This window comes from Dromaius novaehollandiae, chromosome Z, assembly GCF_036370855.1.
Source record: "Dromaius novaehollandiae isolate bDroNov1 chromosome Z, bDroNov1.hap1, whole genome shotgun sequence".
In the NCBI taxonomy this organism is placed as follows: Eukaryota; Metazoa; Chordata; class Aves; order Casuariiformes; family Dromaiidae; genus Dromaius; species Dromaius novaehollandiae.
In genome coordinates this window covers 11,554,367-11,566,462 of record NC_088132.1, presented here as the reverse complement: position 1 = coordinate 11,566,462, position 12,096 = coordinate 11,554,367, and the positions used below count along the sequence as shown (strand labels likewise).

At 45.3% G+C, this 12,096-nt stretch overlaps 1 protein-coding gene across 3 annotated transcripts in view; it reads left to right on the top strand.

Annotated features, from left to right (window-relative positions):
* The window catches only part of ABCA1 (ATP binding cassette subfamily A member 1), a 98,287-nt gene that overhangs the window by 15,498 nt on the left and 70,693 nt on the right, over positions 1-12,096 (top strand). For all 3 annotated transcript variants that reach the window (XM_064501865.1, XM_064501864.1, XM_026098377.2), the window contains exons 2-5: positions 950-1,096; positions 6,487-6,580; positions 10,133-10,274; positions 11,234-11,352. In XM_064501865.1, coding sequence (XP_064357935.1) covers positions 1,031-1,096; positions 6,487-6,580; positions 10,133-10,274; positions 11,234-11,352 — 421 coding nt within the window. In that variant the 5' untranslated portion in view covers positions 950-1,030. The remainder of the gene's footprint in view (positions 1-949; positions 1,097-6,486; positions 6,581-10,132; positions 10,275-11,233; positions 11,353-12,096) is intronic.

Here is a 12,096-nt window from a genome sequence, read left to right as displayed (position 1 = left end):
ATTAATTCGATGTGGATTAGTTAAATTCCTGGGTGGACACTTCTATTCAGGACAAAAATACTCTTAATCTGAAGTGGCTAAAACTCAAAAGTGAATCAAGCTATCCCAAGTTAGTTGTGGAAAAACAGGATGTAGTGAAGTTTAACTAATCTGCTCTGAATTCACATCTTTTCACTGGAGTGAACCTTCCTGGAAGTCTATGTGTACCCAAGCCGGTACCAGGGTATTAATAGCCACCAAGGAGACAAATGTGTTTTTCAACCCTTTATGCTTTTTCATACTCTTACGAGGTGTATACTGAGCTTTGGAGGCCAAGTGGCTCCAAGACCTGACACTGACTCTACAGCAATTTTCCGTCACTTGATCCAAATATGAATGGCTGCAGGATTATACTTAGTCACCTGCCTTCAAGGAGATGGGCATTTCTCCCTCCTTTGTTGAGTGCATAGTATATTCTTCTACAAGCAGTGGTGCTGACTAGACTTGGAAATGAAGTCATTCCTAATTTGGCAGCAGGTTTTTCACCTCTGTAAAAGTAAATATGGAAAGAAACTTAAAAAGCTTGGGATGAATTTTGTGGTTCAACCTCATTCAGAGGGTCTCTAAATCAGCTAAATCAGCCTGTGTTTTTCTTTTTTTCCTTCGGGATTGTCTTTGATCTTGGATGTTTTGGGCAGAAAGGCGGGAAATTCTTGTGCTGCGGGTGTTTCATACTTTTCTGTCTCGGAGCTCTGAGGTAGTGGTTGGTGAGTGTAAGTCTGGGCTCACTCGGACCCTCGGGACTCGGTTGGAGTACGTGGTGTAAGAAAGCAGAGCTGGGGAAGGCCATGGGATGCTGCGAGCTTGCACGGGGGCGCGGAGGGCAGGCCCTGCCTCTGTCCTTCCATGGCTTGTTGCCTTTTCTTTTCTGAGTAACACAGCTTTCTCCCTTTCAACTTTTGTCTTCTAGTTAATGCCCAGCCACAGTGTCCCTGCTGTGTGCTGCCACTGCTGCTGCACAAAGGGAGCTGCTAGACTTTGGTGAAGAAAGATGGCTTTCTGGACACAGCTGGGACTGCTGCTGTGGAAAAACTTCACCTACAGAAGAAGACAAACTGTAAGTATTAGCCAGTGTTTTTTGTTTGTTTTTTTGGTCAAAGTTGTAGCCTTGCAACTTACTCTTAAGTAAGAAAAATGGGGAAAAGGCCCTGTATCTTGATGTCTTACATCTAGTGGTCCCTGGGAGAACGAGTGGTCCCCTTTAGCCTTCGGAGGGACCTGATGCAAGTCCCACAGAGCTGTGGGTGGGCTGAAAGGCAGATGGCTTGGAGGTGCTCAGGACTTCTGTCTGGACTCCCAGCGTGAGAGAACGTCGGAGCCCCGAAACTCTCCCGTGCTGGAAGTGCCTACTGTGGTCAGACCAGGCAGGGAGGGAGCCTGACCGCTCTGCGCTGCAAGTGCTGTGACCTGCAGTGCTCCTCACGTGAGGCATTACTAGACTGCAGGGATGTGAGCTTGCGTCCAAAAGACATTACTGCTGTTGCAGCTGAAGAAACTTTGCTGTTTCCTAATGCCAGCAGTGTTGGGACATCTGTTAGAGCAAGCATTTTCAGTCTCTTTAATCGGGGAGAGAAACCCAAGCCTGCTGTTTAACTTTACAGTGGGAGGTATAGTTTAAATGACTGATACGAGAATATGAGACATGGTCTAGCATTAGCAAGGAGACAAATCCGTGTAACTGATGTTTTGCTGCCAAGGTGCGTTCTGATTAGTTTCAGTGCTAGCTTCACCCTCCGTTACCAGTATGGGAGGATACCCAGCCAGGACAGACCGTCTGCAGTGTGAATATCTGTGTGGTGACAAAGGAACAGGAGCATGAGGCCAGCACATTTTTCTTAAGATATCAGGGGTTTCATCTGCCTTTGCATTAAAGAGACCTTTCAGGATACTGTAATTCCAGCAGACAGCCAAAAGCCAGGATGTGCGGTTCCCCTCTGGGATTTTTGGGGATGACTGTGTCGGATGAGGGAGCGCTCCGCAGAGCAGGCCTGTGCAGAGGAGCTGTCCTGTTAGGTCTGACCTTGAGGAGGTATGACGAGGGAATGTGAAGGGAACATGAGTTACCGAGGTGGTGAGTGGAAAGCCGTCTGTCTGATAAGCTTTCTGAACCCTGCAAATGTCAGGGTGTTTGCCAGCTGGCTGGGCCTGGGTTGTTTTAGAAACTCAGTCACAAGGTAGAGGTGGCTATCATGTTCACCCGTGGAGATGGAAACTGAGTCTTTAAAGTCTTTGCTCAAATGCCTGGGGCTTGTGGTGAATCCAGAGCTGAATTTAGCCCATTCTTGCAGTGGAGCTGGGGCGTAGTCCCAAAACTGGCTACAGTTCCTAAAAGGATAGGCTCTTTTCAGCTAAATAACCTAAGTTCTTAAAGCTGAAGAAAGTCTCTTCTGCCCTTACTGCTAGGGTCCTGCTCTGGTCCTCTTCCAAACTGACTTCAGTAAATAGAGGATATGGGTGAAGCCACTGGGCCAGTATTTAAAGGGGTTCGAACGGAAGATGTCTCTTCCTCTATAAAGTGTAAAACTTCCCAGCTCCTCTGACAACTTCTGTGGCTGGGCCTTCTTGAATTAATGCATCAAGTCCGAAGGCGAGTTGGAGAGGTTCAGGTCTCGCGTGGCATGTCTCATGAAGGTAACTGTAGGCTAGCTGGCTGGGTAACAGAGGTGCATTCAGATCATTTGGCAAAGCCAAAAAAAATGCAGTAGGCAGAGTGCATCTGTCAGTGCAGAGCACCTTCTGGCTTGTATTTTGTCATGTTCTTGGATCTGCTTAGCTATTTCCTGGTAACTTCTGGCAGCTTCTGTAGCAGTTTCCCATCAAGTAGCCTGTAAGGTGTGAAAGAAAGTGCTAATAATCCATTCCATACCAAAACCATTAGTCAATTCACAATAAAGACCTCAAGACAGTCCCTTTATTTTCTTTTTTCTTTTTTTGAGGGGAGGGGGAGGCAGGGGCTGTGTTTCTATCTCCAGGATTTTTCTTACTAGTCGCTCCAATTTGGGCCTTACCTGGAGCCCAAATGGAGTTACATTTAACAAAAAATGGCAGGGAAATAGTGAATATCTCTTCTTGCCATGCTATTATCATGGCTGCACAGTCATTTATTAATTTGCCTTGCTCTTTGGAGACCAGCGTCCTTCGGCTAGGTGCCCTGGAGGCGGTTCTCTCCCATTTGTACCTACTAAAGATGTAGTCCAGAAATTGCTTGATCCTTGTTCTTTTTCTCACAAGAACTGCGGACTAGCCTTTGCTTCCCACTGAACCCTCTCCTCAGCTGCTGTGAGCTTGAGCCGTATTGCGAAAACTGGGTTCAAAGCTCAGCCTGACGTGTGCAATTTGAGCGTAACTTTGTACTGGATAACTTCCAACAGCACAAATGTATTTAGCCACTCTCTGGAGTGGGGGGAAGGAGAGTACAGGGGGAGAGTAGGCAAGAAAAATCATGTTCATGGGTCAAAGTTGTGTAAAAATGCTCTGTTCTGGTTTAGCTCCTCTCATTCATTGAATCTCCCTGATGTTTTGCAAATGGGGAGCCATCTCACACAGAGGGACAAATCAGGCATGGGCTGCTGGTGGATCCCTGCATTGCACCTGTACAGTAAAGCTGGGGAGGGTGGTTGGCAGTGAGGTAGGGGTGGTAGATTGGTTAGTTCTTGCTCAACAGATTTCCTGTTGACACAGTGTGGATCTCAACATTTCGTGGTATCCTGCATTGTCGGCCAGCTGGTATAAATGGAGCATGCTTCTGGGACTGGCCTCAGCAAAATTATGAGCAATTTTTATTAAGAGCCAAGTAGCAGTGTAGGCAAATGGTAGGTTCCTCCTTGAATCCCTGATGGGGACAACAGAGTGGTCCGAGTTCTGAAGTTTCATATCACTGTTTACCAGGCTGGTCTACTATTTACAGTGCAAAGCAGCAGATGATGAGACCTGGTTTCCAGTGTCTAGTTAGTATGAACTTTGGTGAGGCACATCTATCTACTTGCAGTATCTCTCTGTCCTCTGCAAACGCTACAACGGTTGAAAAGCCCTGGTGTAATTACTGTCACATAAAGGTCAGGAAACAGTAGGGGAAGGAACTTACTGAACTTTAAGAAAGGAAGAGGATTCATTTCTGGTTGAATAGAACAAGGGGTTGGCTGGGGAGTCCAAACTCTCTATTGAAATTTCACTGACGCATTAAGCTTGACCCTATGCAAGCCCCTGTTTCAGCAACAGCCAGGCTGTATCTCGCTGAGTAGTGTATCAGTTGCAGCCATAATGCAGCAGATTCCAGCCGCAGACTTGCAACTTGGCCACTCTAAACTAAGTCCCTCCTTTGCCTGTCCTCCCCTAGCCTGTCAGTCTGGAAGGTTAGACGTGTGGTGCTTGTGCACCCAGGAACGCCATGGACACAGCCCACACGTGGTTACCTGCTTGATCATGCAATTACTGTAATTGGGCTTGCAATGGAGGAGCTATGTGTGCAGGTGGCCAGGTTCCCTTTCTGCCAAGAGGATTAGTTAGGCCTTACCTTGTACCTGCTAAGTGAGCTCAGGCCACGCCCGGAGCGGACGTTTCTCCGAGCAAGCAAAGACAGGGCTAAAAGGACAGCGTTTCGCTCCTGGCTCGGTGGCTGTTGCAGCCGTAGCTGCCGGAGTGCGAGAAGCTGCCTGGACGCCTTGCTCGCCCTGGGAAGCCTGCACAGCCCCAACCAGCCCTGCTTGGCACCGGGGCCAGCTACATGTGCCCCACCATCACCACTGATACGGGCAGTGGGAATGGCTCACCCTCTTTCACAGCTGCCCTCCTCTTCCTCAGGAGGCAGAAGCGTCCTGCTACTCCGTTCTTGCGTCTCAGGAGTCCTGGAAAGGGAAGACGTAGACAACTGCCAGTGCCGAGCTCTGGGATCTCTGGCCCCTGGGAGCCAGATCGCTGTTCAGCGTGGTGCTGAAGGAAGCAGGTCATCACGGTTAGGGGCCCCTGTGTCTGCTGCTGGACTGCTTATTGTGAAAACAGAGGTCGGATACTACTGAGGCATCTTCGTGGTTTCTTATCCAATAGTGGTAAAACATGTTCATGAAAGTAGCAGGTGGGAAACAGTTCTCCAGACTCATCCTGTAGAGCCCAGTGCTGTTACCAGAAGTGCCTGTGAGGCTGTGATGCCGGGTTTTCACTTCTTTTGGATCCAGTTACTGTTCACTTGGATGTCCGCCTTCAAGGGTATCTGTAAGGATGCACCTTAGTTGGTTTCCGTTGCTGGATCAAGTGGCATTTGTTTCAACATACCATTTTTTGCAGTGTGAGATTATCCTGAGTCACCTAGAAGCTTCTGCTCCAAGTTTGTGTGGAGGACCCTGTGCTGAATGTCAACAGCCTCGCTTCAGCTGCTACTGGTGTGATGTGTGAATACATACTAGTGTGGGGGGATTATATCCTCCCGTAGGATGCAGGTCCTGTCCCACTGACTTAGAAGAATGACATAGGCATTTCATTAGAAAAGACAGGATTTTCTAGGAATAAAGGGGAAAAAGTTAGCTTATTTCTCTTAACTTGATCAAGAAAACACTCAGGTTTCCTTCCCGTTTTCCTTTTTTTTTTTCATGTCTTATGTTTAGGCAACCTTCCTGGAAGGAGGAGAGGGGATAGCTGGTGAAGGTTAAGGGCTCAGCCTGAGACCCAGAAGCTCCAGGCTGAAGCACTGCTTCGTCCACAGGCTTCTGTGGGATTTAGGGCGTCTCAGTGAATTCCACTGTGCTTCAGTTCCCTGTATAAATAACATGCTGCATTTAATAATAGTCCTTTCTTGTATCTTTCTCTAGTCTCTCTAGGTAACAGAATTCTTTATATCATTCCTTGACACTCTGTATACAGGTCTTTAAGTATCCAGACTAGCAATGCCTGCCTTTGGGAAAATATATACATTAGTACAAAGCAATAATTAGGTGTAAGCTTAACCTTAATAGCTCTGCTCTCCTCATGCCAAGATACTTCCGCAGCAGTGAAATAGAAAAATTTAGCATAGCTGTGCATGGGCACAATTTTCATCTTTGACACTAGCGCAGAAGTTCAGTGGTTTAACATGAGGATGATGGGGTGCAAATATTTCACAGCTACGTCTAAAATGAGGCCAAAAATTCACCAAATTGCTGGGAAGATACATTAGAAGGTTTTTTGTTTTTTTGTTTTTTTTCCCCCAGACAGACTGAAATGAGCCTCCCAAATAACCTACTCAAGCACATCCAGTTTAGTGCGATAACTTGCACATATCAACAAGAAGCACGCTGTAATTCTTAGCAGAATATCCTCTGAACTCGTCCAGACTCCTTGGTCATGGAGTGCATGGGCAAAGGGATGTGAGACTGCTCACAAAATCCCTCCTGGCTTACAAGTGGATTGTACTGGAATCTCTATTTTGTCCTGTGTTTTAGCTATGACATCTTAATGCTTTGTCTTTATTGTTTCCAGTTTCAGCTGCTGATCGAAGTCGCTTGGCCTCTTTTTATCTTCTTCATCCTGATCTCTGTAAGACTTTCATATCCGCCCTACGAACAGCATGAATGTAAGTACCCAACACAGCAGCTGCACCCTGTATGGTCACTGTGTCATGGTTAAATGGTAATACTGCAACTGGCAAGAAACAAATAGCAGGGCTAGTGGTTCCATACCTCTGTCAAAAATCTTCAGGGAAGTTTTAGTGGCTCTTTTCCTTTCACCTAGGGAACTGCAGCATGCTCTGAGGTTCATGTTGCTCCAGCACTGCACATCACTGTTTCTGTTGCATTGCTTATACTTCTGTAATACCTTTATAATGTACATCAATAATGTAATAATAATGATGTATAATGTAATGAACATAAAATACATTTATTATGTATTAGCCAAGAATTTGCTGTGGAAGTGTGGCAAGTTTGCAGAACCCACACCATAACCTAAGCCTTGTTTCTCATTCTTGATCTGCACGTGACTTAGCATAAAAAGAAAGCAGTGTTCAGATCAGTAAGGAAGGAATCTCTTTTCCAGACAGTAGTGACGCGGGCTAATGTATTGCAAACACTAGAGAATACAAGAGCAATTCAATTCTTTCTGAGTACAGACTGTTAGCTCTTGTATTCAGTAGATTCAGCAGTCATTCAGCTTGCTTTTCTCTTTACATCTTGAGTGGACACTTCTGTTTTTCTTTCAAAGGAAGGTTGTTCTTACACTGCAGAGGACTGTCTTTGGGCCTCTACATTGCTTGCCATTTGCTTTAGGAAGCATGGCTTGTTTATTAGCAGTATCCGATGTCTTACAGCAATTGGTGGCAGACGCATACTGCAATTAGCTGACTCTGGAAGAGCTCTTTGTTTATCTTTCCTTTACCTGATTATTGCAAGGTAAGGGTTAAGGGTCAGCACAACATGGTCATGGAGGGCACTCTGAGTGTTTGATTCTTAAAATGGGTAAAGAATTAGCTCTGCAGCACTGACCCTGCAGTTCTTTGTAGTGGCTGGGGCACTGCATGCTGCTTTCGAGGCCCTCAAGCTGACGGGAATCTTTGCAGAGCTGAAGTGTTAATGTTTGCAGTTTCCCATTAAACTTTGCTGCAGATACCACTGGTCCCATTTTGTGGTTAACTTGCTTTCTGTAGTGCTTGGCAGGCAATGGAAGTTTCCTGAAGTTAAATCTGATACTTTGCTGGGTGACATCTGAATTGTCTTCTCTGACTCAGCCTTACAGTGGTGTTAGGAGAAATACCTGCAATGTGGACATGAAACTGGAGGGAAGCAAAAGGAGCACTAAGCCCTCCACTCAGCTGGCATAAATACATGTTCAGCCTCAATGGTAATTCTCCCCAGCTGTGGGAGTGCTCCTATAAACTCAAACCTGGCAAGAGCTGTTCAGGCAAGCCATGTTAGCTATTAGCTTCCCCATAAATCCTTTGCTCTGGCACTCTGGTGTCATAAGCAGGATTTTAATTGAGTCTTCTTTCACCTTCAGCTCTTTATCCTTCCCAATTACATTCACTAATGTTTTGTCTGTCTTCTCCCTGTGTCAGCACCAAGAAATTCAGAGTAGCATCTGGTAACCTTTTAATTTGTTTTTTATGGTCAATTCTTATCCACTTATTTAATAGCTTCTGATAACAGGTCACAATTCTTTCATTTAAGTCCAGATTGGTTTATTGAACACCTACTCATTTGCTGATAGATATAGATATAGATCAGTGACATATATATATAAAATCTGAATTGTGAGTGGGGATACTGGAAAGAAATGTTGAGTTCATGGTGAGCTCTGTGGTAATCCTATGGATGCCTTTAGGGAAACAGGATTGTTATCTGTAGCAGCGGTTGCTGTACGCTGTTATGAAATGATGTGCAGGTGGTACCTGATTATAGGAATAACTAAGCAGCATGCAAGCGTGTGAGTGCTTTATAACCTCCAGAAAGTCTCAATATTTTATTAGTATAATTTTTAAAATACTTAGATAAAAGTTGGAGTTGCATCTTTTGGTTTGAGGAAAAGAATCACCTAAACAAGAATTGGGCTGTTTCTTAGGATCAGACTTTCCACTCAGAATTTTCATTTTTGACAACTTAGCCTAGTTTGAACCTTTTTCTGAAAACACTGGGGGAAAATCTTGCTAACTCCTAAGTGATGGTTACATGGCTTTCACCAGACCCAGCCAGAGAAGACATCTCAAAGCTGCTGAGCAAGACTGCTGCCTTGCATATTGTAGAGCTTGACTTTTTGCCATTGTGGTGACCTTTCAGGTATAAAAATGCACTTTGTTTTGAAAAAAAAATAATCCAACAGAAAGAGTTAACTTTAAATTCTGCTGAAGAGCTAGATGTTTGCAGCAATGTCACTGAATAGGGTGTGCTGAAATACTGTTTTCTGTGTAACTCACCTGTCTTGGATGATTCCTGCTTTCCTCTACGAGAAACTGCCATTAAGTGTTTCACTGTGTGTAGAATGTTACCATGAATTCTGTTGTGTGCTCTTCCTTTTTTCATATTGTCTTTAACTGTTGTTTCTCTGTTGATTTCTTACTCATGTAAAATGAAGGGTACGGAGGAGAGAGAAGATGCTTTCTCTCCTTAAGAAATTTTAGGAAAGGCATCTGAATGTCAGAGACAGGATTTACTCTCTTCCTCCACCCCCCAAACAACAAAAAAGCAAAAGTGAAACAAAAACCACAGAGGTCAGTTAAAGAACTCTTCTAGTCTAAAAAAAAACCAACCAAAAAAAAAAACCCAAAACCAAAACAAACAAAAAAAAGCTAGGAACAAATAGTCCCCTGGGTACTGGAAACAATGAACCCTCGTTTCTTGCACCTTTTTCCTGGATAGAGCTCTTGACTTTCTCCTGGGAGGACTAATAAGCTCCCTGTCCTCTCCTCACCCACGTATTTTAACAAGTGTTGTGGGAATTCAGCAGTTTTGTAAACTCTCTCCCTCCACTGGATTTGGTACCTCTGTCACTATCATGGAGGTAGCCTCATAATCAAATCTTTGAGTAGTTGCTTTATGTAAGTGATACTGAAGAGAAGTTGTTTTTTCTCTTAAGGTAGAGGTGAGAAAGTGAATTTGTGCACAGAAAGCGGAGTGGCAGCTTATCTTTAAGTTGCAGGGTGATATGAAGAAAGTCATTCTGCCATTAACTTTGGAGGGCAAGGGATTCAAAAATATCTGAGAGAAGTGCTGGTGTAAAGCTGTCATGAGTAGTTGATGTTACTGCGTTAGCCCTTCAGCAAATTCTAGAAGACGGAGAATGCACTCCGAGGTGAAACTTAAAATCTTTAATAGCAAGGCTTGGATTCCAGTAAAAGGACTTGAAATTGGCAGGTGGGAGCCTAAATATTTTAGGAACTCTTGAAAGCTTTAGGATTGTCTGTAAACCAAACTGTTAAGGGAGAGCAGTGACGTCCCTACCTCAGGTAGCCCAGCGTAGATACCCCACAACCACTGTCCCTTTAGCTGGTGGTTACACTGCATACTTGTTGCGTTCGGTTGAGGGTACTTTGAAAACTGAAAGGACTGAATGGAAATATTATGGGTCTTCAGAACCCAGACCCTGACTTAAACCTTGTTCCTCTGTCTTCTATGTTGTTCTTATGTTTTTGTTTCAGGTCACTTCCCAAACAAAGCCATGCCTTCAGCGGGAACATTGCCTTGGATACAGGGGATCATCTGCAATGCCAACAACCCCTGCTTCCGCTACCCAACTCCTGGCGAGTCCCCTGGTGTCGTCGGAAACTTCAATGCCTCCATGTGAGTCTGCCTGCTTTTTCTTCATCACTGCTCTTCGGGGAAACAGATGGGAAAGGGTTATTTAGAAGTCACCTCTGAGTTGTTAAACCCCACGTTACTGAGGGTTTTGCTGTTTCCGTTGCCTCTGAAGTCCCAATTTCTCCTGCTACCAAATTCAGAGGGTCTAGCAGGGAGTGGGTAGCTGTAGTCCACAGCAAATCTTTTTTTGAGTAAATGGTGGAGCAAACCATATGGGGTGTCCCTGAGTTCAAGCATGTGAAGCTCTTGGTGACCGGAGAGCGTTGCCTGGGTGAGGGCCGTCCATTCTCTTGCTGTTTAGCATTTGGCCCACAAAAAGGAGAAGCTTCAGCTGTTTCCCAGAGAGACGCTTAAGCCCTGTTTCCCTAATAAGCCACTGAGATGTACAGTACATAGAGTGAGAGACAGTCTAAGAGCTAGGTCTGGGGGATTTTCTGTGACATTCCTTTGATTTATCAGTGGCTGATGTGTTCCAGGAAGCTCCATTTATGGCCATTTTCCATATACCCTGCCTTGCTTGCTGCATACATGCAATCTGGCTGCAGTTAGGCTTAAAGCATAATGAAAGGTGTCTGCAACCTGGAAAAGCATTTCAAAGGAGCAAGGCCGTATTTAAATCACTGTGCTTTTAAGAGGAAGCTGTTTACAAGTACCAGGAAGCAGTCTCCATCCCAGTCTTACATAACTGCTCTCAAATACTTGGAGGTTCCCAGTACCACTTTGTTTGACCTCGCATTAGGAGCCGTCTTTTATTAGGCTCCTTAGATTGCCCCGGGGTGGTCACTGCACAAAGGACCAACTGTACTGGAGAGGGCAGCGGCACCACTGAGGGGAACTGAGGTTTGGAATTGGGATGTAAAGCTGTATCAGTGGATGCTGGCTTACAGGGCTGATGACTGCTGGTTGTTTTTGTTGTTTTTTTTTCCCATCTACTCCCCCAGTGTTTCCCGCCTGTTCTCGGATGCCAAGAGGTTACTGTTGTACAGCCAACAGGACACGAGCATAAAGGATGTCCAGAAGGTCCTGGGCAAACTGCAGAAGTTGGGAAGGTCTGGCTCAGGTAAAGGAATGCTGAAACGTGGCACACATCTGGCAAGAGTTTCCTGCTCTGCTTAATTGCATGTGCGTGTGTAATTTTCCAGAATGTATGACAATGGGAAAGTGCACAACTATCATCCGCAGCTCATCAACCCCCTTCCAGTCCTGCAAAGCGACATAAGCCTCTGCAGGGTCAGAGCTTTATGCTCTCTTTGGCTTCTTGGGTGTAAGAGAAAGGGGAGGGTCTGTAAGGCCAAGAATAGCAGCTGCTTTGGATGTGAAATTACAATCCTCAGCCTGCTGCCATGAGTTACAATGCTGGCAGTTTCTCGAGGGAGTCTAAGTACAGTGTGTCTGTGGAAAACACTAGTTATTCTGCTAACTTGTCAGAGAAACAAATGAGGTACCCAGTGTGGCTAGAATTCACCTCCTGCTGCGGCTCAGGCTCCAAAGAGGATGTATGCTCAAAGACTGCGGATATGGAAGAGCTGATGTTAGCCCAAAGTGTACAAACTCAAAGCTGATTATTATCTGACGATGAAGTCTTCATTTCCCTTCTCAGTTTTTAGTTTCCCTCTGTTTTGCTTAGGATATTTTATTCTCTGCCGTTGTCCAGCAGGTGTTTTTGAACGGCAGGCTCGACAAGAAAATTTTCCGTGCCCTGAGGGCTCGTGCAGCCCCTTTTGCTGCAGTGACTGACAGTCCTTCCATTTTTTAGCTCGTGCGGGGAAGGTCTGATGTGCCTTTCTGCCTTGTGCAGATGGCG